Source organism: Choristoneura fumiferana, chromosome 8 (assembly GCF_025370935.1).
Source record: "Choristoneura fumiferana chromosome 8, NRCan_CFum_1, whole genome shotgun sequence".
Lineage (NCBI taxonomy): Eukaryota > Metazoa > Arthropoda > Insecta > Lepidoptera > Tortricidae > Choristoneura > Choristoneura fumiferana.
In genome coordinates, this window is record NC_133479.1 from 3999620 (window position 1) to 4025674 (window position 26055).

General features: G+C 37.6%; 1 protein-coding gene across 2 annotated transcripts in view; it reads left to right on the forward strand.

Annotated features, from left to right (window-relative positions):
• The window catches only part of LOC141430167 (uncharacterized), a 141993-nt gene that overhangs the window by 82621 nt on the left and 33317 nt on the right, over positions 1 to 26055 (forward strand). For both annotated transcript variants that reach the window (XM_074090739.1, XM_074090740.1), the window contains exon 7: positions 16710 to 16872. In XM_074090739.1, the coding sequence (XP_073946840.1) occupies positions 16710 to 16872 (163 nt within the window). The remainder of the gene's footprint in view (positions 1 to 16709; positions 16873 to 26055) is intronic.

Here is a 26055-nt window from a genome sequence, read left to right on the forward strand (position 1 = left end):
TAGTAGAGAGCTACAGTTTTCGAAAGCTCTACTAACGGGTATCTATAAGAACTTAGCGGATCTCAAGTTAACATAGGTACTATAAACACAGAAAAGCTGAAAGCGGAATAAGAGGTCGTTAAGAACTTTCTCCTAACTGTAAAAACTTTGACATTTCAAGTTTTAATTCCACCTTTTATACTTACTGCGAATACCTGCAATAAAGTTATTAGTGTTATTACCGGCTTATTCAATTATTCATTAACGCTGTTTGTGGCCAACAACGTTGACTGTTTCCAGGCATTACTTAGTGTTTTCTCAGAAAAGTTTCCGTCTAGACCATGTGACGGCAAGTCAGTGCTATGTTGCTTGGCGATTTGCAACTATGTTAGCAAAGTATCGGAGTGTGTTTGTTTTTCATATAGCTATATGTTATGACATTGGTTATTTGTTTATGTGGTTTGATTTATTTCCCTGTTCAAATCTAGCTTCTAACACCATAACAGCTAGACAGGCGTAGCAAGTTTTAAACTTAAACCCTGTAGTGTGACCAGAAAAACTTAATAAAAAAAGTTATTCCGTAAATCCGGAACTGTCGTAAATGTTAGTTAAACTGCATTTTTAGCCGGTCAGGTCAAACGAAATGGCCGCTAAAAGTAAGGTCAGGTCAGTGCAGGAACGTTTAGCAAGAAAGGTCGGCTTCCATTATACGTTCCTTGATTTCCTACTTTGTAGCTGCAAAATTTTGGAGAAAGGCCTTTAAAATAATTAGTGTACGGTATAAACAAGGACTTCTCAATGTTGATCAATCTGGAAAATCAATTAATCATATTTTATTTTCGTTTCTCGGTGAACCCTAAAGAACCTGTTTTACAGTTTTTGATGTTATTTAGATCGCAATTACAGCCAGACACGATGCGCAACCATTTGGCCAACCACAGACTCCAAAAGTAATTGGCTTCACAAGTTACGGCGTCGACTTCATGTTCTTACAAGTCTTGACGCGATATTGCTGCAATTTCCAGTTAAAATCCCTTTCTATCTTGATTTCGTAGGATGTTGTAGTAAGAGCATAGGACGTCCACCAACGAGATGCGATGGATGACCTGATTATAGCCGCGGGTTCACGGTGGATGCAGGCCGCTTCCAACTGAAGCAACTGGAAGTATATGGGGGAGGCCGGAGGCCTATGTCCAACAGTGGACGAAGTAAAGTTCTGTTTATTTTTGGCTATAGTTTATTGTGGTTTCATGGCTGTCTGAACCTAGTCCGTATCCAGATCAAGCCACAGATTGACAGCCTATCCATCTTGTTACTTCGCATTACAACACGAGTTTAGATAGCTCAAGGATGTGCTGTCGTAGAGCAACTAGCTGTTACTTGAATAAACCCGTGTGCTCGTTCCACTTGCTTGTTCTTTATCAGATACTTTTGGATCATTTCAAATGTCGTCCAAATAATTGCATGGGATGCCGCTGCCGCTGACTAGACAGTCATTAAGAGCGTTCTTTTTGGAAAGGTTCTTTCCTCGCTAGATGTCTAACATATGATAGCAGTTGCTATACTTATATCGTTGCGCTTCTGATACTTACTAGTACCTACGTCACAATTTTGTAGAAGTTTGGCATCTCGTATCGGTATTGAATGCATAATTAGGCTAAGAGCTTTTGAAATATCGACTGAATGTAAATGTTATTCTAAAAGTTTCGTATCATATCTAAAGCTGGATGCAAATGCCTTAAACCAAGTGGTTATTAGTATGAATTTTGTAACGAGAGTTGAAATTATCCAGGTGCTCCGTTTCAAATGTAAGCAAGCACATACTTAGCAAAGGGTCAACGTTTTAATTACTCGCTATATTTAGAAAGCGCACTGAATAATAAGCTGCTTATGAATAAGAATATCATAAATTACAATCAAACGCCAGCTATATGGGATGCATACGACGCGTTTTACGAGTCTTGGTTTTGATTGATGTGACCCAGAAACAGGCTTAGGGCGTATTTGCATTTAAAAGCAAAAAACGCCACTGACTCGATTTTGAAGCTATAATTGGGCGAGGAGTGTCTGGTATGGCACCGACTTTCCGTAGTTTCCAATCCAAACTGCTACCTAAATTCTTTACTTCGTTGAAAACTGATTTCGAATGACAAATATTCGCTGCCTTACCTTTATATTAGGCATTTTTATTGTGAGATTTAGAGTCGTTAGTGAGTCATTATAATATTATTATCATCATTGGGCGAAATCAGTCCCGCCCAAAGCTTGGCCATAATATATTTCTTTTGTAATTTTTTTTATGAAAACAAAATTTTAGTCAGACGATTTAGTTTGCATCAATGATATCTTTAAGCTATCCGTCCGTGCAATCCTTTTCGTCCTTAATTTCATTTAAAAAATCTTCGTCAAAATCTGACGTTATTTCTTGATTGAAACATGTGTATAATCTGTAGTAGCATAGACCAGCGTAGAGATGGTGGAAAATTTGACATTTAAAAAATCGATTAATGCGCGAATGAATAAGCGATTTATATTTACATTCCTTAAAATTAAAAAATAGTTACTGCTTTTATAATTGAAAAACAGTCTTTGGCTTTGGAATGAAATCAAGTACTTATTGTAAATAATAAAATAGACAAAAATACTTTGATCTATTCAATTAATAAATTAATCGATTTACTGAACAGATTAATTATTTTGCAATAGGTTCTAGGTTTTCACATCGTTGAATGTCTGTGGTCGGATAAATGGCGTCTTTGTTTCCACTTTTCATAAATTGGATCGAAATACAATATAACAGCTAGTTGCTTTACGACAGCGCATCCTTGAGCGATCTAAACTCGTGTTGTAATGCGAAGTAACAAGATGGATAGGATAGGCTGTCAATCTGTGGCTTGATGTGGATAAGGACTTTAGGAAAAGTAGCCTATGTGTTATTCCAGATGTCCAGCTATCTACATACAAAATTTCATGACTCTAGACCCAGCGGTTATTAGTTCGAGATTTTATCTATATCCCGTGGGAACATCGATATAAAAAGCTAGTAGCCTATTTGTTATTCCAGACGTCCAGCTACCTACATACCAAATTTCATGACTCTAAGCCCAGCGGTTGTTATTTAGAGATTTTATCCCTATCCCGTGGGAATATCGGGATAAAAAGTATCCTATGTTCTAATCCAGTTTATAAACTAACTTTTTGCCAAATTTCATCTAAATCCGTCCAGCCTTTTCAGCGTGAAGAAGTAACAAACATACTCACTCACTCACTCACAAACTTTCACATTTATAATATTAGTAGGATAGTAGGATTTTAATATCAAAACAAACTAAGTCGCGACGCCAGCAGTTCGGTTCTGGCACTCACCGGCCGCTGCCGCGGCACGCTCGCTTCGCTCGCTCGGCTCGTGCGTTGTTGGTCGCAATTTTCATTTTCATTTCATTTCAATTCTACCTAACACTCCTCCTCGCTAACGCTCGTCGTCGCACCTAACTACATCTTGATACCATGTGATAACTCTGCTTATCGTGTTTCGGCGAACAGTATTTCGGTTAACTGAAACAATTACGAAACAAACAATGGACTAAACGTAAATCTGCATGTTACTGTTCTTCCTACCACCTACTCGGTGAAACGAATAATAGGCACAACGAAATTATACCAAACGTTGCTCGGCCAAAAGCAAAACCTGCCAACAGTTGTCTGCGAAACGAAAATCTGCGTAATTAAACTCGGCGAAATGACAGGTCACCATCTTAAAGATCTAAGAAATTATAATAATATAGCTATCGGTCCATTTAACGACTCTTTTTAAAAGTAAATTATCAAACCGCGAACAGGTTTTAAAAGCCGTGTTTGAAAAGGAGTTAAAAGTAATTAGAGGCAATTAAAAAATACGTTGTGAAGTTATACCTATGCACTTAAACGCTAATTTAATTGCAAGGTTTCAGCAGATCATGAAACTGTCCTACTTATGTGTAATTTAAAATTATTTTGTAAACAATTGCGCAAGTTTATCCTTAACCTACTACAGTCAGATCTATAAAAAAATTGCTGATCTAAATCCAATAATATGTTCGAATTGCTAATATTGTAAAATCATGAAGATTTCCAGAGCATTATTAGGGATATCTCTATGTATATACTTGTGTTCTCTGTACTGTTTACTGTATTGGTGTGCAATAAAGAGTTATTGTATTGTATTGTATTGTATATTCCGGGAAAGATCAGGGAACTAACAATAATATGGGATAAAGATGTGACTACACCGTTGCTTAAAATACGCTGACGAACCAAAAACGCAGTGACGTTACTCGTGCGTCACGGTTTTATCGCGTACCGTACATTGCCGTCGAAAATACACTACCGTAAACGCAGTGACTTGACTCATGCGTCACGTTTTTATCACGTACTGTCCACGCTGCTCTTCAAATAACGCTGCATTTGACATTTCTATTCATCTTATTCTGTGTGCATCTCTTTCTGCTACTGAAAATATCTCTCAGCTCTGTTAAGTGTGCATTCGATTATATTTACTAGTTAATTCTGTAATTTGAAACGCAGTCTGCTAAACCACACGAACATTCCATTGTTTATGTTCAAATATTCAAATTCAAATAATTTATTCAGTAAATAGGCCGCAATGGGCACTTTTACGTGTCATTTTTTAAACTACCAGCGCTTTCAGAAAGACCATCATTGCCAAGAAGAATGCGCCGCAAGAAACTTGGCAGAAAGTCATTTTTTCAATATAAAATAATTACAAATAAAATACTTAAAAACTACAGTATACAATTAAAGAAAAAAAAGCAAAAAAAATACAGGGATGTATGGGGTCCGTTAATTACAAAACTAAACACTAACTATATCTACGTTCAGTGGAAGTGTAGAATGCTTCCACCGTCATAAAAAAAAAAAAAAACAAATGTACATTTCAGGTCAAGTAACCATTAAGCTTTTGGATTCCGAAGGCAAGCTCACGCCTGCCGCCCCAAAAGTTAGCTCACACGCACTCATGTCATGCTCTGAAAGCAGAGCGGTACAGAGGACATGGTATTGCTTCCGTTCCCATAAGCTCTATGGGATCGTCTAGGGAACTTCGATTCGTGTGTTCTAGAATTGCCAATATACGTCGCCGCGTGTGGATTATTTGCCCTTGCCTGAATATATCTCACGAGATATCGGGCCGCGTAAACATAGAGGCGCGTGATGTGTCACTTACTCAGTGAGGGCAAAATGGCGACAGTTGATTAAAAATATGTTTATTTTTAAATTATAAGACAAGGAAGGAATACCAGCTAGTGGTGCTGATGGTAAGGCAAATGCCTTTACAGGTTGTCTTCAAATTCTTCCGGAATATTTTAGAAGGTGATTGGATTAGTTAGACTGAACGACTGTGAAGGTTTTTCACGGGTATTTTTAACGTAATAGTTTAGTCACGCCTTTGATACGTTTAGGCTGCCTTTCCACCAGAGATCGGCGAGGATGTGTTGCGAAGAATGTATGTATGTATGTACATAAAACACAAAATAATACAAAAAGAAAACAACAAAACCATAAGTACAAAGGCGCACTTATCCCTAAAAGGGATCTTTTCAAGCTAACCTAAACTACAAAGGAAAAATCAAAGATAGGCGAACAGTAATTTATGCACAGTGAGAAGAAAGAAATATATAACAAAAGAATGTCTTCTTCGTGAACCAATAAAAACGCTTCATTTACCTATTCTCCTTCCGCTGAGCTGTTTCCACTAGAGTTGTGCTTGGCAAGGATAGGTGAATGAAGCGTTTCTATTGGTTCATGATAAACACATTGCTCGCACATCTCTAGTGGACGCGCGTCCTTAGATCGATTACTGTATGGGAACATTTGTTAACAACAATAGGAAGAATTAAAAGACACATTATCGACACTCGCAATCACAGAGATTGTCAATCTACAGGGCTGAGATGGTCTGTCTCTTGTTGTACCAGAAGGGCTACTACGAAACTCGAAGTTCGTGTCGTGTCGTGCGGTCCCTCTGACACTTATATTATTTAATACGAGAGCGAGAGGGACGGTACGATACGAACTTCGAGTTTCGTAGTAGCCCTGCAGTAGTGTTGTCGTCTGTCTTACCAAGTCCTAGTCCTACAGCTACAAAAACGGCAGTGCTTGCTCTGCTACTTAGTAAGGTTAGCGAATGAGATGGCAGTATAGCAACGATAGGTGTAATTTAAATGTTCATATTTATAGCTCATATATCGTTTACAAACAAGTACTGTTTAAAAGTGCGTAACATGTATTCTAATAGTAATAATGAGTCATATTTTACAATGCAATTCCAATTCCCGGTTTATTTTATACAGCGAGTTGTTCTGTTCATGCATAACAACTAGTGCTTATTGGCTAGAAGATAAAATGTACTCCGAATTATGGCATCCCACGTGACGTCTAGACGCGGTGAGCCGTAAAGCCTCTAGACGGACTAAATCTCAGGTCTCGCTTGTGACATGTAATATTGGAATATCTATGGTTTAGAAGAGCGTTAGCGCCGAGTAGCTTAAAGTATTTTATCACGTGTAATATTTTGTTATCCTTCTGTATTAGACTGACCTCTTGATATGTTTTCGCATTTACTGCTTCGGTATACGACGTTGCACCTTAACGCATTTGCATTAAACTATGGAATACTTCACGAACAGTTTGTTGACAGTACGTGCCGCTAGAGGCGCTGCGAAATTTGCCCATACTTAGTGATTGAGACGTTGTGTCAACTTAGGCCTTTATTTCCCAACTGGTGAGTCATACGCGTTTACGGTGCCAAAATTATCAAAAAGCTAGTACAAAATTGACTTACCTCGTAAGTCCTGACTTTTTTTTATCGTACATAGTTCTACAGACCGAGCCGAGAATTCTAAGTTTTGTGATTTTGGAAATTACTTGCATAAATTTCAAGTTCATATTTCATTGAAAAATTTGTACTCCACCAAGTACATTCGGCAGTTATTCTTACAATTGATTTGTACTCTGTGAAGCACACGAGGACTTACGAGGTTAATCTCGTCTGAAGTGCGTTAACTGCGCGGTGTTCATAAGCCCTAACTAAATAAAGGTGTGTATAATAATATTTATAGCATTCTTTCTACTCGTATGTACCTATATTGGATTGTATGGCTATAAAAAAAAAACTGAACTATGGAGTTGTCGCAAAATTGAATTGCACTAATCTAATATATAATTATATTAGATTAGTGCAATTACTCGTAGCACTATCGCCTTAACTGTAATGGTCAATGTCAATGATAAATAGAGTGTTACAAGATAGATAGTGGAAATTAGTAATATAGTTGTGATAATGATAACCCGTACTATCGATATATCACCTTGAGTGGCCTTTTCTATGACGCCGCGTTCAGGGCTAGTGTATTTACATCTAGATACGGAAGCACTACTGGATAATGGGAACAAAGTAGGTACATAGAGTAAAAACTTGGTTTGGTTCAGGAAGGGTTCTGCATGCTGCATTAAAACAGCTGTTAAAATCCCAGAATATATGTATTAAGTACGAAACCCGAATTAATGTATACATTTTTTTTATAAGTCAGCATTCAACATTTATAAAAAATGCTATTATTCTACCAACGACTTTTTCAACGTTACTGTACCTATAGTAATTTAATTAAAAATATTTACTTTAAAAACTGACAGTTAAATAATTAATAATAATTAAATATGAATCGTTAAATTTTAATAACTTACCTACCAGTCAATTAATTATGTAATGTTAGTACTTGACTATATGTATGTAATTTATTTTGACAGCGTGCAATTTTAGATATTTTGTGATTAATTATTATTGTGTGCCCTGACGGGGCGCCATGGACTGACTTTATAAGTGTCACATCTTTATTATAATGTACATGACTTGACAATAACATAAATAAATAAATAACAAAATAAATATCATGGACACCTGACATCAATTGACCTAAAGTACCTAATCAAAGCTTGTATCGTGGGTACTAGGCAACGGATAAGCATTACTTAAATAGATAGATAGATACAATATTTAAATATGTTCTTATTAAACATACGTACAAGACTCGAGAACAAACATTTTTATTTTGCATACAAATGTCTACCCCGACCGGGGACCGAACCCGGGACCTCAAGCTTAGTCAGGTCCTCTAAACACTGGGCTATCCGGTCGTCTATGAATAAATAAAAAATATGTATATAAACATGTTAGTGTGGTAACGACATTATTATCTTATCAGATATAGTGGACAGAAACGCGACGTAAAAGTCGCACTGCGCTTGTCTGTAAGGTGTGAAAAACAACAAACTTAAATTGACAGGGGTCAGGTCATTATCTCCAACATCCTCGGCCTTTGTATATACGTACGTTCCACGGCAGGGTACGGGCCTTCTCCCAGAACGAGAGGGTGTCTTCTTCACAAAATTTATATTTATAGATACCTAATATTAGAAAGAAATACAGTATCGGTAAGCCTTTATGACTGCTCCCTTATCAAACCCTGAATACTTGGTCAAAGCGCACCCTAAGATTATTCTAACGAGCCCAAACACGGCTAGGTTACGTTGTTCTGTCTTGGCACTCGTGACTTGGAGTTGGACCGTGTTACACGCGGACGCATAAATGCTGTTTCGTGTTCATACAACAATAAGAAGTAGGTGACAATCAAGTTCAAAGATTCCACTACAAAAGGTACCTACAGTCAAAGAAACTGAACTGCATACCAGGCTTGGATCCTTTGAGTTGCTAATGCCATATTGATATCTCATTTTTTTAAATACATCATAGTGAAATTGATTTAACAAGGTTCACCTTGGTACGCGAATCAGTTTTGTCGACTGTACCTACATATATAAATACATAGTTACAGCTGAAGGTAACATGTTAGCGTGTTTATGAATGCGACGTTTATTGACGATTTAATTGGCAAATATCATTCACCATTATTATTTAGTCGTATGGCATTATAAATATGTGGGCAATCAGAGAACAGCTTTGAGGTTGCTAAGCCAGGCAGCTACGTCAGGAGTCAGATCGTCCAAGTCTTCAGCAGGTCCGGGGTAGGAATGAAGGGGACAGCGCCGGAAGATGTGCTCAATGGTTTGCTCCTCCTCACCGCAATCGCAGTGGCGAATCCCTCCAACCATACTTATGTTGCAGGAAATAATCATTCACCACCCCCATAATATACATTCTGTTATAAGTTCTGAAGTGAAGATGTGAAATTGAAGCTCCCCTCTAAATTCACTATTTTTTCCATCTCTCAATATTGAATAACAGATTACCTTGAGATTGAAGGGCCTCTCGCAGCGTGTGAAATTTCATAACTAAAATATATTAAGAAATACAATATAAACACACGTAGGTAACATATTGAACTGGCCTATGCAATATCACGCTGCATAGTTACCACAAGGTCTTTATGCGATAGCGTTTATGTGACAAGCATCTGTCACTTTCATTTCGAACAGATCAAAAAGGGATAGAGGATCTTTGTCAGTATTGTGGGGTTCGGGGAAGCAGGCGCGAAGAGCGAATCCCAATAGCCAATATGAGCCCGGTTGAAAAATCAGTTTCCAATTACTCAAATCATGTCTTTCAAATAGTCAAAGTTATAGAGTGAATGTTTTCGTTAGAGAACCCGGCTTGGAGTGAGAGAAGGTTTACGCGAGCGAAGCCGCGGGTATAAGCTTGTAGTTAACATAGTAATATGTTTATATCATTAAAAACTTAAGTGCTATTACTGTGGGCGGTCGAAATTGACTTTCGATTCACGATCTTCATTATAATAATAATAATGGAGACAATCAATTTTAATAAAGTATTGTTTATCCGTTATTATTTCGTTAAATGTTTGCTTATGATTGGTTACAAGTGTATTTGTTCACAAATTTTAATATAATTTATACGAGTATACGCAACGGTGTAAAAATGTATTCTTGAATTTATCAAGAAAACTGAATCCCATCTAAAGCATAGGTAAATAAATATTTGTGAAACGAGAGTCAAATTCAATATTACGAATAGATATATGTGTCGTGGATTTCGCCGACAAAAGAATCCATGCTAATATTATAAAAAGCGGGCAAAAGCTAGTTAAGATCTAGTCTAGTACCTAATATCAATTGAAATCGCTTTCATCATATCATCATCATATCAACCATAGGACGTCCACTGTTGAACGTGCCCCCCCCCCCACATCACTTTAGTTAAAATATTTTTTTCGTAACTGTGTAAAAATGTATTCTTGAATTTCTCAAGAAAACTGAATATAGGCCAAATCTAAGACTATACTCAGAGTTTCGCGTTGAAATATGCGTTTCTATTGAATCGTGATAACTGTCTATCACAGCTCTTGCAATTATCATCCAAGTTTTTTGTATGTCAAGTTGAGAACAAAGAAAAAAACATACCTTCGCGTGTGGACGATACTCGTAGCGACTGACACATTTACCGTAAACATGCTAACACCTGTCGACTATTTAAATTACATTTTAAATGCTATATGTTTGATTGTATGTAATTACAAAATACCGCACTGTAACCGCTGCCTTAGAGTATTTAAATTGAGAAAGTAGCGAGTTTGGAATGTTACCATCGGCCATATTTTATGTGGTCTTGGTCTGCTATCCTACAATTAATTATCTTTTGTACCGGTAAAACGAGGCTACTTTGCACCGAATTTTGCTCCAAATTTCGAAATCTTTGTTTTATCTTAAAAAATATTATGCTGTGGTATGTTCATATATGTATTTATGTAAAGTAGATCACCCCTACTATCATGCTGGCTTGCTTAAACTACGTCATAATGTTGTTTTAATATATATATTAAAACTTTAATTTAGGAGCAATGTTAACCGGCGTTTGGGTAACTATGCTACTGAATTTATTTTCATTCATAATTCATACTAGGAGGCGTTTGGTGTATTTTTACCCCATCATTATCATTGCACTCTGTCTTATCACTGTACGGCGTCTGACAGGAAAAGAAAAGAAAATATCGAAGCAAAAATTGAAGTTCAGTGCTGTCACTTTATTGGGAAGTGTATCGGGTACCGGGACTTCGACCTGCAAGACATTTAAACAAAATACACAACTGGAGCATAGTTACCCAGTGGGGAGCAAAGTAACCTCGTTTTACGGTATGTCATAACAAAAATGTCGATAGGTTCTACCAAAAGGTTTAAAAATTAATAGAACGCTTCTTTGGCTAACGGTACCTTACGAACTTCATAGCAATTATCCATTCTTGATTATTATGTTTGAATTAAGTGTAGGTGGCGTAAACGACTTCATTTATAACTCCGAAAGCGTTTTTTTAGATACCTACCGCCTACTGCTTTAGGAGGGCAGAAATCCCTTTCAAAGTTTTCCTAATTTTCGCTTGGAACAATAGGCATCGCTATGTTTTCCATACAAGAATAATATAAGTCTGTATCACTTGAAATCACATTGCTACAGGATGTCTTAAAACTGGGAAAATACGGTGATCATGGTATATCGTAACGTAACGTTCGATGTAACAACCGGGCTTCTTCCTAGAAACATTGTGATAATTAACTTCTACCTTAATTACTATATTGTAGTAGAACACGCACGGTGTTGTTACGTCATTATATGACGTGTGGTTGTACACGAGAGCCCTTCGCACGCTACAGGATATTAGCTTTTACTTTAATTAGTTTTTAACACGTTTTTACTAAATTAACTTTTATCTAATCTGTCTCGCTAGATCTATCGATATATATATATAACGGAAATTTTTAACATGATGTTCATCTACTTACTGTGGAACACGAATCTGTGAAATAATGCGTAGTTCTGATGGAAAGTAGGTACCTATAACTACACAGGTTGGAAAGTTGAGATGGGGCAGCAAGGGCAGCTACTAGATCCCTTGCTGCTACGCGAAAATGCTCTTAGGAGACCTTTACTAACTTTTTGAGTGATGACAATCGACATTCATAGATTTTTGATAAAATGTACAGTCAGCGAGAAAATCGACAGATTTGACTTTTTTTTATATTTCGGTCCCATTTCTATCAAGGATTAAAACACTCTTTGAGACCAACTAAGGTTAGAGTACTGTAGTCTGTGTAGAACACCCACAAATCAAAGAAAACTTTTTCCATACAGTTCGTAGGGTTAGTACTTGTGAAACTTTCGCATGTTGTTTTTTTACGAATATGAATCCTTTATGCTTAAAGAAAATTAAACAGTATGTAGACAACTAAATACTGAACATTTTAACTAAAGTTAGCGCCTTAGCCCAGTATTGCTGCCCCATCTCAACTTTCCACCCTGTATTAATATGGTACTATAAACTAATCCGCTAGAAGCTAGGCGCAGGAACTCCAAGACAGTGTTTGGTGATTGTGGAAAATACTCATCTTTCCGTATTTTCTTTACATTTTTAAAATCAATAACATCGATGTTGATGCAAACTTTTCTTGAATCTTTTGCAAGAGTTACCCCTCACTCGACAACATCATGAAACAGTAAAAATAATAGCTTGAATTGGTACATTTATATGTCCAAGAAATTCCTTTGCCACCCTTAGATTTAAAATGACGATCGCATATCTTTTTTTATATCTTTGTAACATACGTTGTATAGAAAAATAATAAAGTATTGAAATATTGAGTGTTTGTCCACCCTCAGAATTGTAGATCAATGTGTATACTCGTACCTTCCTTAAGGAATAAGATGCCTACAGTAAACAGGTTTACCTAGCTTACCGTCACTCCGTTTTCAGAATAACGGAATAGGTACGACCCTACATTTACCATCCTTCCCAGGGCAAATATAGGATTTGGAAGTTGTCGAGACTAAATCAGATTTCGAGGCCATGTTCTATATCTCAACTTTGAACGTACTTCGTACCTACTTACGAAATTCTTAATAATTGTTTACAGATTTTTAACGGTTGGCCACAGACGACAAAAAAAAAACAGAAAATCGTTTCATACGCCACGAAATGCCGATATGGCGCCTATGGCACGATTTTCAGCTGTCGAGTTTTGCTGACTGTGGCGTTCAAAAGGTGCATAAAATCAGCGAGTCACTACATGCCTGATATTAATGGTTAGATTTCTAAGTCCCTTGCACTTAGACTCTTTTTTTTTGTAGATTGACTGTGTTGGCTACGTCGTGTCACCGTCTACCCTGACACTAAGATACTTAACAATTTAGAATTCGTTAGTGCAAATGGAAAACCTAACGTAGCACATGAAAGAGGCCATTGTTGGTTTTAGATTTTGGAAAACCAGGTTAGAACGTTAAAGTTCGTGATAAGCTTATCCGTAGTGAATCGCTGGATCCCTAATTAGTTTTGTAAAGTTTAACACACTTGAGAGATTAAAGTGATCGTAGTAAAGAGATTACCGTGAATTTAATTGAAAAAGGGTTGGCTTGAGACAGCGGTTGCCATGTTGTTGGGCTAGATAAGACGAAAACAATAGTTCTTCAATTATTACGTCGAGTAGGCTCTTACTGCACATAGAGCTTTTAAAGCCTGTTTGGAAACTTGCAAAGCTTCCAAAGCAAACAATACAACTTCATGTTAACGACCGACGTGGCACGTGGCACACAACTGGCTAGTGTCAAATAAAATCAACTAATATGTCATTATATTCTCTGTAATTTCACTCGTGTCTCCAACACTTTCAGTTTTGTATGGGTAAGAGACTTCTCGCGCATGTGCGGATTTTATGTTGTTTCTGTGGGAGTATTGTAGGTTATTTTAAGAAGGTTGATTGTACCTCTATTGCTGTTCCGTATTAATCGAGCCCTCAACATGGTTAAGGCAAAGTGCCTTAATTATGAATTAAGATATTTCGACAGACTCTGAATATACTGCTCATTTATTAGGATATATTATGGGATAAAATAAATAACGATAAGAGGACTGCCTAGGGTGATATGGTCATAGTTCTTTTTTAATTAATTATAGATTAAGATAAGTAAATGCCTAATTACACCTGGAAACGTGTTTAATGGTTGGAATGTATTTTGCGCAGCACTTAAGAGGCATCCAGCCTTCTGATAGCGTTCTTTGTCCGTAACAATACTGTTCTCAAAACAAAGACTTTCTTTATCCAATTGGTCCCGTTGTTTTCACGCGATAAAATTAAAAAGATAAGATCGTTTTGTCGTTTTAGCCGCATTTATTACCGACCGCACAATCGTGTTGAAACATAATGGGTAATAGTAGGAAAATCGGTTAGTGTTTAAATCTACAACTCTTAGAGATTTAAGTTCAAAATTCAAGACTTAATTTTTGTGGTCATCATGAGTGATAAAAAGTTTATGCGTTTTATTTTTAACATAGCATAAATCATAACAATTATAACGATCAATGCAGTCTTGATCTTAATTTTGAAGTATAAACTTTCAGGCTGTTTCGTAAAGAAAAACACGGTAGGCAATGAAATTATCTAAATGCAATTAATAAATGCCTTTAGGCCCATGTCTACAGATTCCCAATTCTACAGATTCTCATGTCTAGATTGATGGTAGTGTCTGCCACCCTTGTAACTTTTTCAAAACAATTGTCTCTCTATCTTGTTCAGAATATAACGCAGCCTGTTCTCCAATTTACTGTCTGCCAGGTCTAATGATGACTGACACATCTTCGTTTTTGGGACACGCTGTGTCCTATGGCAACGTCAAACGAGACAAAAAAGCAATTGCGCAATGAATACAAGCGAATATAAAAAATCCCCATTTCCGTCCAGTTCGGCATCTTTGTTACATTGTTAAAAACGGGCAGCAACTTGTGAAAGTCGAAGCAATTTCCTGCGAAATGATTGCACCCGGAGCAGCCTTGCTGGAGAAAATAATGGCATACTTGCTCATTATTGTAAAGGAAATAACAGTGGAAGTTTGCTCCCCGCCCTAAGACTACGAGGGTAGCCAGCTGGAATTTTAACAAGAAAAATGTTATGATTTCAAAATAAATATCACTCCACAGAAAGCTCGTAACAACTTTGTTTACCGTCTGAAAAAATGGCTATTGTTGATAATATTCGAAAATTCATGCGGGGGCTGTCCTTCGAATATTTATTTGTTTTAGGACTAAGGGATAATGTTGCCTCAGCATCTTTACCGGATAGCGTAGGTAATGATCACAGTCGCATAAAGCAACGGAACGGAAATAGGAGGTTTTTAAGGAAAAAGCTAGTCGTTTTCCAAAAGCCTAATAAATATCTACTCCTTTACGTAGTATTAGATTATGGGTTAAATATTTCCATTCCAGCCTCTTAGAAGCTTCTTTTAATCTGCCACTTCTTTTAATCTGTCTAAAACCTGATCCTCCGTCCCAGCGCGTGTCATATATTTGATATCTGGTGACAAGTCATTTCTACCTATTCTTGACGTTTTCTAATCTACGGATACTCGCCTTCCCTTATGATTTTAGCTGGATCAAAAAAAAATCATTTGAAACTTTTTCAACAGTGTCATCTTGCGTATTAATGGCGTTAAAATAAGTTTCATTTATCATTGCTTTCTTGTTCGTGAGGTAACGATCAGTAGACGAGACTAAATATGATTTATTCATGTTTGTTCTCTTCACTGCGGACGTACGTGCAATATGCGCAACGATATGTGAAAATTGCGAAATCATTAATCTGTTTTGAAATGCTGTTTCAGTTCATTCAACAAACAAACCTGTTATGGTGAAAATGGTGCTCCAATATAGCCTACTCAATGGTGGCGCGGTACCTATGAATGCATCGTGCATGGAACGTTGGCTTAGCCATAATTTTCCAATTCACTGGAAATAGAATCGATGCGCTTGATTGAATGGGCACGAATACCACTAGTTAAGTAGTAATTTATATACGGAAGTAACGGGATATAATTTTATATTTCCACTGAGAGGTGTTACAGTAGTTATAGTTATCCATGACGTATAACGAAGGTATTAATCAATTACTTATTACAATGTCGAAAATTTATTAAATCGTAATTTGTGATATTTAAGCTTTATTTATTAGAGCTGTTCTAAACTTTCTACGAATTTATGACTAATTCATTTAAGTCGTTGAACTGTGTTTTATTATCTTAATCTGATACAAATTCGCTATTTGTATGCTCATTTCTGCTTGAAAGTTTATTTTTTACGGTTCGTTTTAAATCTTAACTACGAATTTATGACTAATCATAAAGATCTTTTGAAAAATCACGTAGCTCTTCTGCTTGAAATATTTTTCGGTTTTTACTTAACTGTGCCAAAGATTTTTCACTTAATTTCTACTAACTTTACTTTATTAGCCCGTATACTATAAGCGTGCTAATTGTGGTTCGTGATGCATTTCCATGTTAATGAATCACTAATACATGCGGTCAGCTCATACATTTTCATCATATTTTGTATGTATGAGCTTCCCAGACTGAAAGACGCAGAACGCATCCTAAGTGACGAGGCTTTAAATGCGACGAAGTGACTTGACTTGACTTTAAGACTTGACTAAAAGTATACTATTTAAGTAGGTACTACTCACGCACGATTATTTCTGTCTTCGGGACGACAAGGTTCTGGAGTGGTAACAGTAACAGTGTGACAAAGTGGATTGGCAGTCTTGTTACCATCGCCATTGACTGTGTGTAGTTGAAAACTGACGCCTTGAGCTATGTTCTAGCAGAGGACGTCTTCCAGCTGTTGATAATGATGAATAATAAAACTAATTTCCCCTTCTGTTTGTTACAGTGCATGAAGTCATACGTGGAATTCGAAGTGTGCAATGGCGCTTACGAGGTGTCGTGTCCGGACGCCCGGTGCCGGACGGGGGCGGCGCTCGCGCTTGACGAAATATCGCAGTTGGTCGACGCCAGCGTTATGGAGAAGCATCTCAAGTTCAGACTCAACCATGGTGAGTTGAGAGCTTTTGGGAGCCAAGGTTATAACTTGGAGCATTAGTGGTGATACCGTTTGTACATTTGTGGACGCGGGTGTTCATAAATGGAATCCAAGGTATAGGAGGTAAATGGTGGCCAGCGATTGGCCCTTACCTGATGGAAAATATAATAAGAAGTGCGATGGATAGAGAATTTGAATTGACTTGAGACTTATTTTTGGATTGTTTACTTTTTAACAATCAATGTTGCTCAGTTGGTAAGAGTAAGACATGGAACGTGCATGTCTAAACCACGTTGAATGAACTTTTGTTTTTCGTATTTTGGCAGCCACATGATTAGTTTGATGTTGCCTTGACATCAAAGTGACTTCAACGTATTTCTCATTCTCTCTTATTTGGAAAAACACAGAGCAGCTATCAATTACGCTGTTATCTACAACGTATATATAATAAAAGGGACTGTGGCGTACTGTAAGCACTGACATAGGCGGATGCTTGCACTAATCCGTGGAGTAATGGATATGGTATGCTCTGATTGACGCCTCAGAAATAGGGTTGCCAGCTATGGTTATTGACACTTATTGAGGCTTCTCGAGTGTCCTGGCTTGAGGGTAAAAATTAAAGAATCAAGTGCATGATGATATGTGGCCGTATTGTCTGACGCTCTGACGTTCGCGATTGCATTCACCATCTCTTTCTATCCTCATCTTACACCGTGTGAGAGAAAGATGTTGTTAAAACAATTGTGATTTCAGGTGTGTGAGACACACTCAGGTGTAAAATAAATAGTATCTTGCTTTGTAAACTTGAATCAGAATGTCCACCAACCCTACGTCCCACGTGAGCATGGCATAATCCATTGCAATTTGCATGAGTCGCTCTAGTTCACCATGTGTATGTGTGTCCTCCAAATCTGATAAACCTACTCAATGAGGGCTATCGCGTATGAATTCGGGCGCTAGTGTAGCGTGAGGTCTCCGAAATGTCAAATCTCATAGTTTTTGGGTGAGCTACGCGGGTTTATTTATAATTAGAATAATTTTGTGAATATTTTGCAATATCTTGAATTAATTATGGCAAATATGCGTTCCGGGGCAATGAATGTCTGTGTTTTGAGACAGTTTTGTCTTTCGGAAACCTTTGTCCTCCCTTTTTTCCGAACAAAACGGGGACTTTGCAACACTGGCATGCTCGATATTTTTATGGTACGGTTTAAAGGTGTATTAAATATGATTTACGCCCGTAATAACAGACTTTGAAAGCCATACTTAAAAACCTCACGCAACAGTGCGCCATCTAGTGAGAAAAAAAGCGATAGCCCTCATTGAAATGGTGTTGGCAAGGCAGTGAGTGACTGATTGATTTAATTGATAAGCTTAGTGATGATTATGGTTTCTTGCCGCACTTATCGCTGTCTATTTGTTTCATTTCACGAAAAACAGAATTCTGTGGAATTTGTTTTGAATACCTCTCATATGTTAAAGAAGGTAAAGTGTGTAAAAGGTAGTAAACAATGAAAGTGCCCCTTTTTACTTTCAAACTGTGTTGTACACACCGTTAAACAGTATTGTAGTAAATATTTGTTATCTATGAACATAAAAAAAAATTATAAACATCTCTTCTGTCATTGAGTCATAACCTTCTAAAGCCTAACGTCCTAAATTTAGGACATACGTTAAAGCAAATGTCAACTTTTATTAATTGACATTAAGTTTCAAATTCTAATAATTGAAATTTGACGTGGGCGTCAGGAGGAATAAGCATTAAGCAACTTCCCTCTGAACAAACGACTTCTAAATAGGTATGTAGTCATAAATTAAATAACTGATGGAACGATATATTAAAACTCATGTGGTCCCACTTCTTCGAAGTTATCCGGTGAGCTATATTATTTTTTAAGACCTGTTAAAAACAAAACTGACGCAGTTTCATAGTTGACTAAGTAAATACGTGAATCATTTTGTATTATGCCGCGCTTTCTCAGGGCCTAGGGAAAGTGGCTACCGCAGAAAATCACGACGCTGGTGAACCGCAAAACTGAATACAAAACCGAGTAAATGATGTTGACTTGTATTTGAGAAAATCGTCTTCTGTGTAATTTTTTTTTGGCCAACACCACGCTAGACTAACGCCACAATGGAGCGACGAGCGTGTTCTGTTCATTGGGCGCCCTGAATGCTCGCTGCACAGTGCTTTCCTGGTAGCACACGCAATGAACAGAGAAAGCTATCACCACGCCGCTGCCAGCTGGCGTCCGTTGCACACTCCTGGTACCTATACCTCAGCGTCTTATATGGAACACCATACAACTCTCAAACTGTCTCAACTTTCTCCAGTTGGGTTGGTGTGACATTACGTTGATTTAGGTGGAAGCGGGTTTGGAAGTCTTTGCATAAGGACATGCGCACCTTTATAGAACGATATGACGTCATTGCACTCGTGGTTGCACATTAACGCCTAATTCAATCAGTCGGATATTTGGCATCTCCTGAATTTACTTATATCCTGTACATGAAATTATCCATTATGTTTTTCTTGAGTTCCGTTTACTATGACAGGCGGCTCAATTCATTAATAAAACAAACTACAAAAAAAAATTACACAATATAACTTGAGTCATTATTAAAGACCAAACTGTAAAATTCACAAACTTAATGAGTGACTTTGACGTGTCTAGATATCTTGTATTTATTGATTGATTAGTGATAACTGACGGTTAAATGTGATGCCGTCTCTATTTGTTTTGTTCGAATAGACGGACCGGACGGATTTGCCTTTTATAGGCCCTGAAATGCATGTTATGTAATTGATACAAAGTTCAAATGTAGCGTTACTTATTAAAAGTCAATTGGAAACGAAAAGCTTACAGCTGGTAGGAAATATTAGAAGCCTAAGTCCATAAAAGCATGGTATCGAAGTAGATGCAAATGTGGACCTCGCGTGTTGCGTGGGGCTAAATTTAAAACCCCGTGGTAATGGTACCATGGAACAGGGCATAACGAGATATGGAGCCAAGAAATACCTCAAGGTTAGGCTAATAATTATGGGGTTATGTGGATGACATGGTAGGCTGGGTGCTAAGTTACTGTAACGACTCCTTGCGCCATCTAGGGAGCGAAAATAGAAACTCTAACATCCAGCAAGGCGCCCTCAAAGTGTCTCAACTCCGACGCATGATCCAATGAGAGCATGTCCGATGTTCTTCCTTCGGACATCGGTCCCCAGGCATAGCATAACATCTACCTGGAGAGAGCTATCTCTATTGTGGCCACTTCCCACATTACCAATTAACATTAAACAGCTTCAAGAAAGGAGTTTCTCAGTGTGACTGTACAGTAAGTACAGTAAGTCATGGCAGTAGACATCACGAACATGTCTTCGTCGCCTTTGAACCAATTTCGTTTTTTAAGGGTTTCGTACACGATGGGTGAGAAACGGAATCCTATTACTGTCGCTTCGCTGTCCGTCTGTCTGTCTGCCACGGTGACCTATTTAATACCACCCGAAACGGTTACTTGTTCAAAAACTAAAAATACAGGTTTATTTCGTGTAGCTTCCCATTTTTTCTTTTCCGTTTTCAGCAATATTGGCATTTCGCAAACCATTACATTTGTTTCATCTAACTATCTGCGAAGCTATTTCAAATACGACCATTAGTGCTCATCCGGTTTCTCGCTAAGAAAAAACAATACGTAGGTATAATGCACGCTGTGGGAATAAAAAACTAATATTCACACCGCCCGATGCGATTTCTAGATATTTATCGTCGTCTCTGATGAGACCTAGCTCACCAAACTCGTTAGAAAATGAGCTTTAAAGAAAAAGCGTGAATTGGTTTTATTCTAAAACTGCAAAGCTGAAATGGGACTGGGTTTATATGGAACCTTTTAGAAAGTGCCCCTACAAAATTCGAAAATCGAAGTACAAGCAAGGTCCGCCCGGATTGCTACTGTTGTATTTCGGCGTGGAGAGTAAGACAGCTGGTGAAATTACTGGCACTTGAGGTATCCCATCTTAGGCCTCAGGGTATTGCAGATGTTTATGGGCGGTGATGATCTCTTCCCATCAGGAGACCCACTTGCTCGTTTGCCATCCAGTGGAATTAAAGAAAAAAACGTATCGTACCGTCCCTTTCACTCTCGTGTTTATAAGCGTCAGCGGGACGGCAAGATACGAAGTTCGAATTTTGCACTTTGTAATATAGGACCTCATGTTTTCCCGCTTTTCCTCATCTGTGGTATTTTTGATTCTTATGGTAGCGTTCTGATAACATGGTTTTCCCTTATTATGTATGAAGTCTTATCGAAATTGAACTCGGTTTCCTTCATCATTCAGCGTGACTGGGAAATAAATGGGAAAGTGGGTAAAATATTCAATCTCGTTGTTTTGACGGGTTTTTCAGTGGCGTACAGGAGAGGCATTTTTATCGGTTTTCTTGAGTACTATTTATTAAGTTGGGCAATAAAGTCAACTTGTTAGTTTTGTTTCATCATCTTCGGTCATCGGTTTCGATTTGAACGAAATATAATCCAATTCAATTGGTTTGTTTCATATCATAAGCGTGCGAATTTCCCGTGACACATTTTATAATCCTTATTGTAAAAAAAAACTTTAGTGTGTCTAACAACAGCAGGAAAAGGCTAGAAGCACTAACAAATAGTGTTCGTGGTGTCCCATTTCTACCACGATGGAAACCAAATATTTCCGTTCCTGTCGTTTTTTATGCTTCACAGATTTATGAACTTTCAAACCACATCCTGTCGTTTTATAGACGGCAGAACTATAACAGACAAATTTAGGATCGTGATTTCATATCTTTTTGCATTCTGGTTATTGGGTATGATGAAAAGAACTGCTGGTGATGTTGCTGTTGATGAATTTATTTGCGGAATGTACATTTTGTTGGCTGTAGACGATGTCTTTTTGGCGAAGCGTTGACAGGCCTTCCTAGGGCTTCCTTCCACTAGGAGGACTGACGTCATTGCGAGAGCTACGGCGAACCATAGAGCTTATGGGAACGGAAGCAATACCATGCCCTCGGTACCGCTCTGCTTTCAGAGCATGACATGAGTGCGTGTGAGCTAACTTTGGGGCGGCAGACGTGAACTTGCCTTCGAAATCAAAAGCTTAGTGGTTACTTGACCTGAAATGTATATTCAGAACTAAATTATTGTTATTATTTTAAAATTTATGACGGTGGAAGCATTCTACACTTCCACTGAACGTAGATATAGTTTAGATATAGTTAGTGTTTAGTATTGTAACTAAGGGACCCCATACATCCTGTATTTCTTTTATTATTATTTTTGTATTTTTTCTTTCTTTTATTGTATAATATAGTTTTTAAGTATTTTATTTATAATTATATTTTATGAAAAAATGACTTTCTGCCAAGTTTCTTGCGGCGCATTCTTCTTGGCAATGATGGTCTTTCCGAAAGCGCTGGTAGTGTAAAAAATGACGTGTAAAAGTGCCCATTGCGGCCTATTTACTGAATAAATCATTTGAATTTGAATTTGAATTTTTGAACTGGTGGAAGCTAGTGGCAAGTTGTTCGTTGTGGTGTTCTTAGGCCTTTGCTCAACAATGGACGTCTTCCGGCTGATGATGACTGTATTTTGCATTGTTATCCGGATTACGCATCCGCACCAAGTTTCAAGTCTATGCAAGAATTTCACTACACATTGTTGATTATCACCGAACTTACATAAGTACCAAATTAGCTCAAATTTCGATAAGGCTGCCAGGGTACGAACTGACCTACTATGAATGACATATGATAGTTTCGCAAAACGCCATTATATTTAATCCATCCTCGAAATAAAAAAAAACACAAATGCAACATAATACCCGTGAGTCGGGTATTATACTACCTGCGATAGTATTAAAATGAGGTGTTTTTTCCTCGGTTACCTTACCGTGTCAGGTCACGGACGTGTATTGACTATGATAAAGCTTCTACACGGCTTTATGCTTCAGAGACCGTTAACAGAGGGCTCTTATTCGCTGCATTTCTTTAAGTACTCACCAGTAATGTAGGGATCATTATCTTCTGATCTTTCTCTGCTCAGCAGGCACAGAAGTGATAGGAGAAATAGACAGGTCACGCAAGCTAAAAGCTAGATTGTAAACTTCAGATACATTGCTACGCATATGTGTACTGGTTTCCTTGCATTTTCTCATAAAGCTCATGACCATGACCGGTTGTTCACATGCCAAACGGTATCAAAAGCGCCCTCATCTTATACAGGTCGAATGGTACCTAATACCTGTGTCGAATGCAGCAGAAAATGAAAGTTATAAAAGGAAATATGGTTTAATCTGTTAAACCAAAGCTTGGCGAAGCATCGTGGTCGGTAGCTAGCAATAAAACCACTTCACACGGTCTTACGCAGCGGCGATCGTAAACAACCGACCGTTCGTGCCGACCATTCAACTCTACATTAATTAAAGGCATCTTTATGACGTCTCTCGCCTCTAGATTGGTTGCATCTTCATAACTAGGGTGTCATATTTCGATTACTTATTACTCCGTATATGAAAGAAAGAAAGAAGACATTTATTCACTAACAAACACAGAAGACACACATATACAGCAAAATTTACACAAATAAACCAAATAATAATAATAATAATAAATTACAGAAAAACTCATGAAAATAGTAACTACATATATACACAATTTTGCGTGTCCTCGCGAAAGTGAAACGGTCGCTCACTCAGCATTATGCTGAAGCGTTAGACGCCTGCAGCGCTGATATTCTGCCAGAACCGTCTGTGACTCACGGAACGATACACAAATATAATAAATAAGCCACTTATCTATTCTATACATACGAAAATAAAATTAAGAAAGAAAAAATAACTATAAGAAACCAAGATAAATTACAACGAACAATACAATACAATACAAATATTTTATTGCGCACCATAAATCAGTACAAAAAACTTGTAATATAAACACTCAGATTCAGGGTACACAATAGGCGGCCTTATAGCTTAAAAGCGATCTCTTCCAGACAACCATTTGGGTACAATTTCAATGTTTATTTCAAACAGTATCCTTAACAAAATCACGCACAATGGCTGCCCGTCTGGTCCGGCGACGCCTTTCAGATCAAAAAGGAAGTAGTAAGGCCGAAGCCTTCACACCCTCAGAGGTTATTTCCTATGCTCATTAAACCCAGCTGCTACGATGGCGATGACTCATTAATCGATTGACGATGCTCGACAGTCAGGATGACTTAATGCTCAGAAAAATCCTTGTGGAGTTTAACCGCCTGCAACGTTATCTGCTCGTTGTAAATAGAATGTTGACCCAGAAACATGTGCGAAAATAATAACAAATCGAATTGCTTTCGCGAGCTCGTATCGCGAGGTTGTGATGTTGTTAAAGCAACCTTGCTCCGTAAAAGCAATTCTAAAATTGGAGTCGTTTTTTGGAATTTCACAGGATGTCCGTGATTTAGGAATGGTTCCATACAGTTTATAACACAAAAAAAACAGCCGTTTAGTCGCCTCGTTATATACGACTCTAGAGCAGCGGTTTTCAACCTTTTGATTTTAACGGTTCATTCGTTCATTCATCAAAGTTTCACGGCAAACACCAACAAAAATAGCCAAGTGCAAGTCGGACTGGCGTGTAGAGGGTCCCAGTATACCCAATATATGTATAACATAACGGAAAGCGGAGGCTTATTAATAGGGTCTCGTTGACACCTTTAGGTACCATCACCCAAATATGTGGTCTATCGTCTTGTCACTTGTTAACTTTACAACAGAATAATTTCAACATGAAATTGAAAAAATAAAACTGAATTGAAATTATTAAATTAGAAATTGTTTTTCAACTACTCGAAAGTTATTTGGAAGTGATCGCTGTTTGACTTGAGGCCGCCTATTGTTTACCTATAATTTTAATCTTCTTAAGTACCTATGTTGTGTCTCGATATAAATATGTATGTATATCGGAAGTCGATAAGAGAGAAGTCACTATGACAGGTCAGAAATGCCATGGAAATTCCGCTCTCTGTTAATGAGGGCTATCGCGAATGAATTCGCCACTAGAGGCGCTAGTGTAGCGTGAGGTCTCCGAAATGTCAAATCTCATAGTTTTTGAGTGAGCTACGCGGGTTTATTTTTGATTAGAAAATTTTGTGAATATTTTGTAATATCTGAATTTAATTATGGCAAATATGCGTTCCGGGGCAATGAATGTCTGTGTTTTGAGCCAATTTTGTCTTTCGGAAACCTTTGTCCTCCCTTTTTTCCGAACAAAACGGGGACTATGCAACACTGTGGCATGCTCGATATTTTTATGGTACGGTTTTAAGGTGTATTAAATATGATTTTAATCTAAACTTTGTTTTCACGCCCGTATTAACAGACTTTGAAAGCCATACTTAAAAACCTCACGCAACAGTGCGCCATCTAGTGAGACAAAAAACGATAGCCCTCATTAAACAAGTCCAAGAGCCAGTAGTGTTGAGTACTGTTACTGGGAAAATCGAGAGTGTTCGGAGTAATTGTATTAATTGAGAAATAATTACATGCCAGTACGCTGCCTTCGAACCGTAACGGTTTGTCTTAATCTTTACAATACTGTTAATAAAGTAGCAGTTTTATTGTATAAGTATACACTGGCACTGACATTTGTTAGCGCTGGTCTCTTTTTCTGTTTTTTTTCTGTGCATCCATGTTTCAGTTTGTATTTTCGTTGGATTTCACGGAATGACCGTAAAAGTAACAAATTTGGAGTTGAAATAATTAAATACAATTTTTTTTATTGCAAAGTTTAGTTATCCAGTATCCTACAGGAAGTCTGTAGGGACACACTTGTGACCTTACGCAGAGTCAGCTCATGTCCCGGTACTAAATCCCTAAATATCTCCATTACGATGACGTTTGATGAGTTCCCGATCAATATTAATTATGTTAGTGTTCTGTGGACCGAGCTCTTTCTACCATAATTCTTGTGCGTCCACTATTTTTACAAGCTTTTCTTTAACTTGCCCTGTTTATTTATTTATTTGTTTGTCTGGGTCAAATCTTGGAAGCTAAATTTGACCCACTTCCAGTGCTCCGATTGACTTGAAATTTGGCATACTTATGTAAATCTGGTGAAAATGACAATATAATACAATAATCTGTTAATGAAATCTCACTCAACGGTTAATGGCATCGACTTGCAATTTGGTA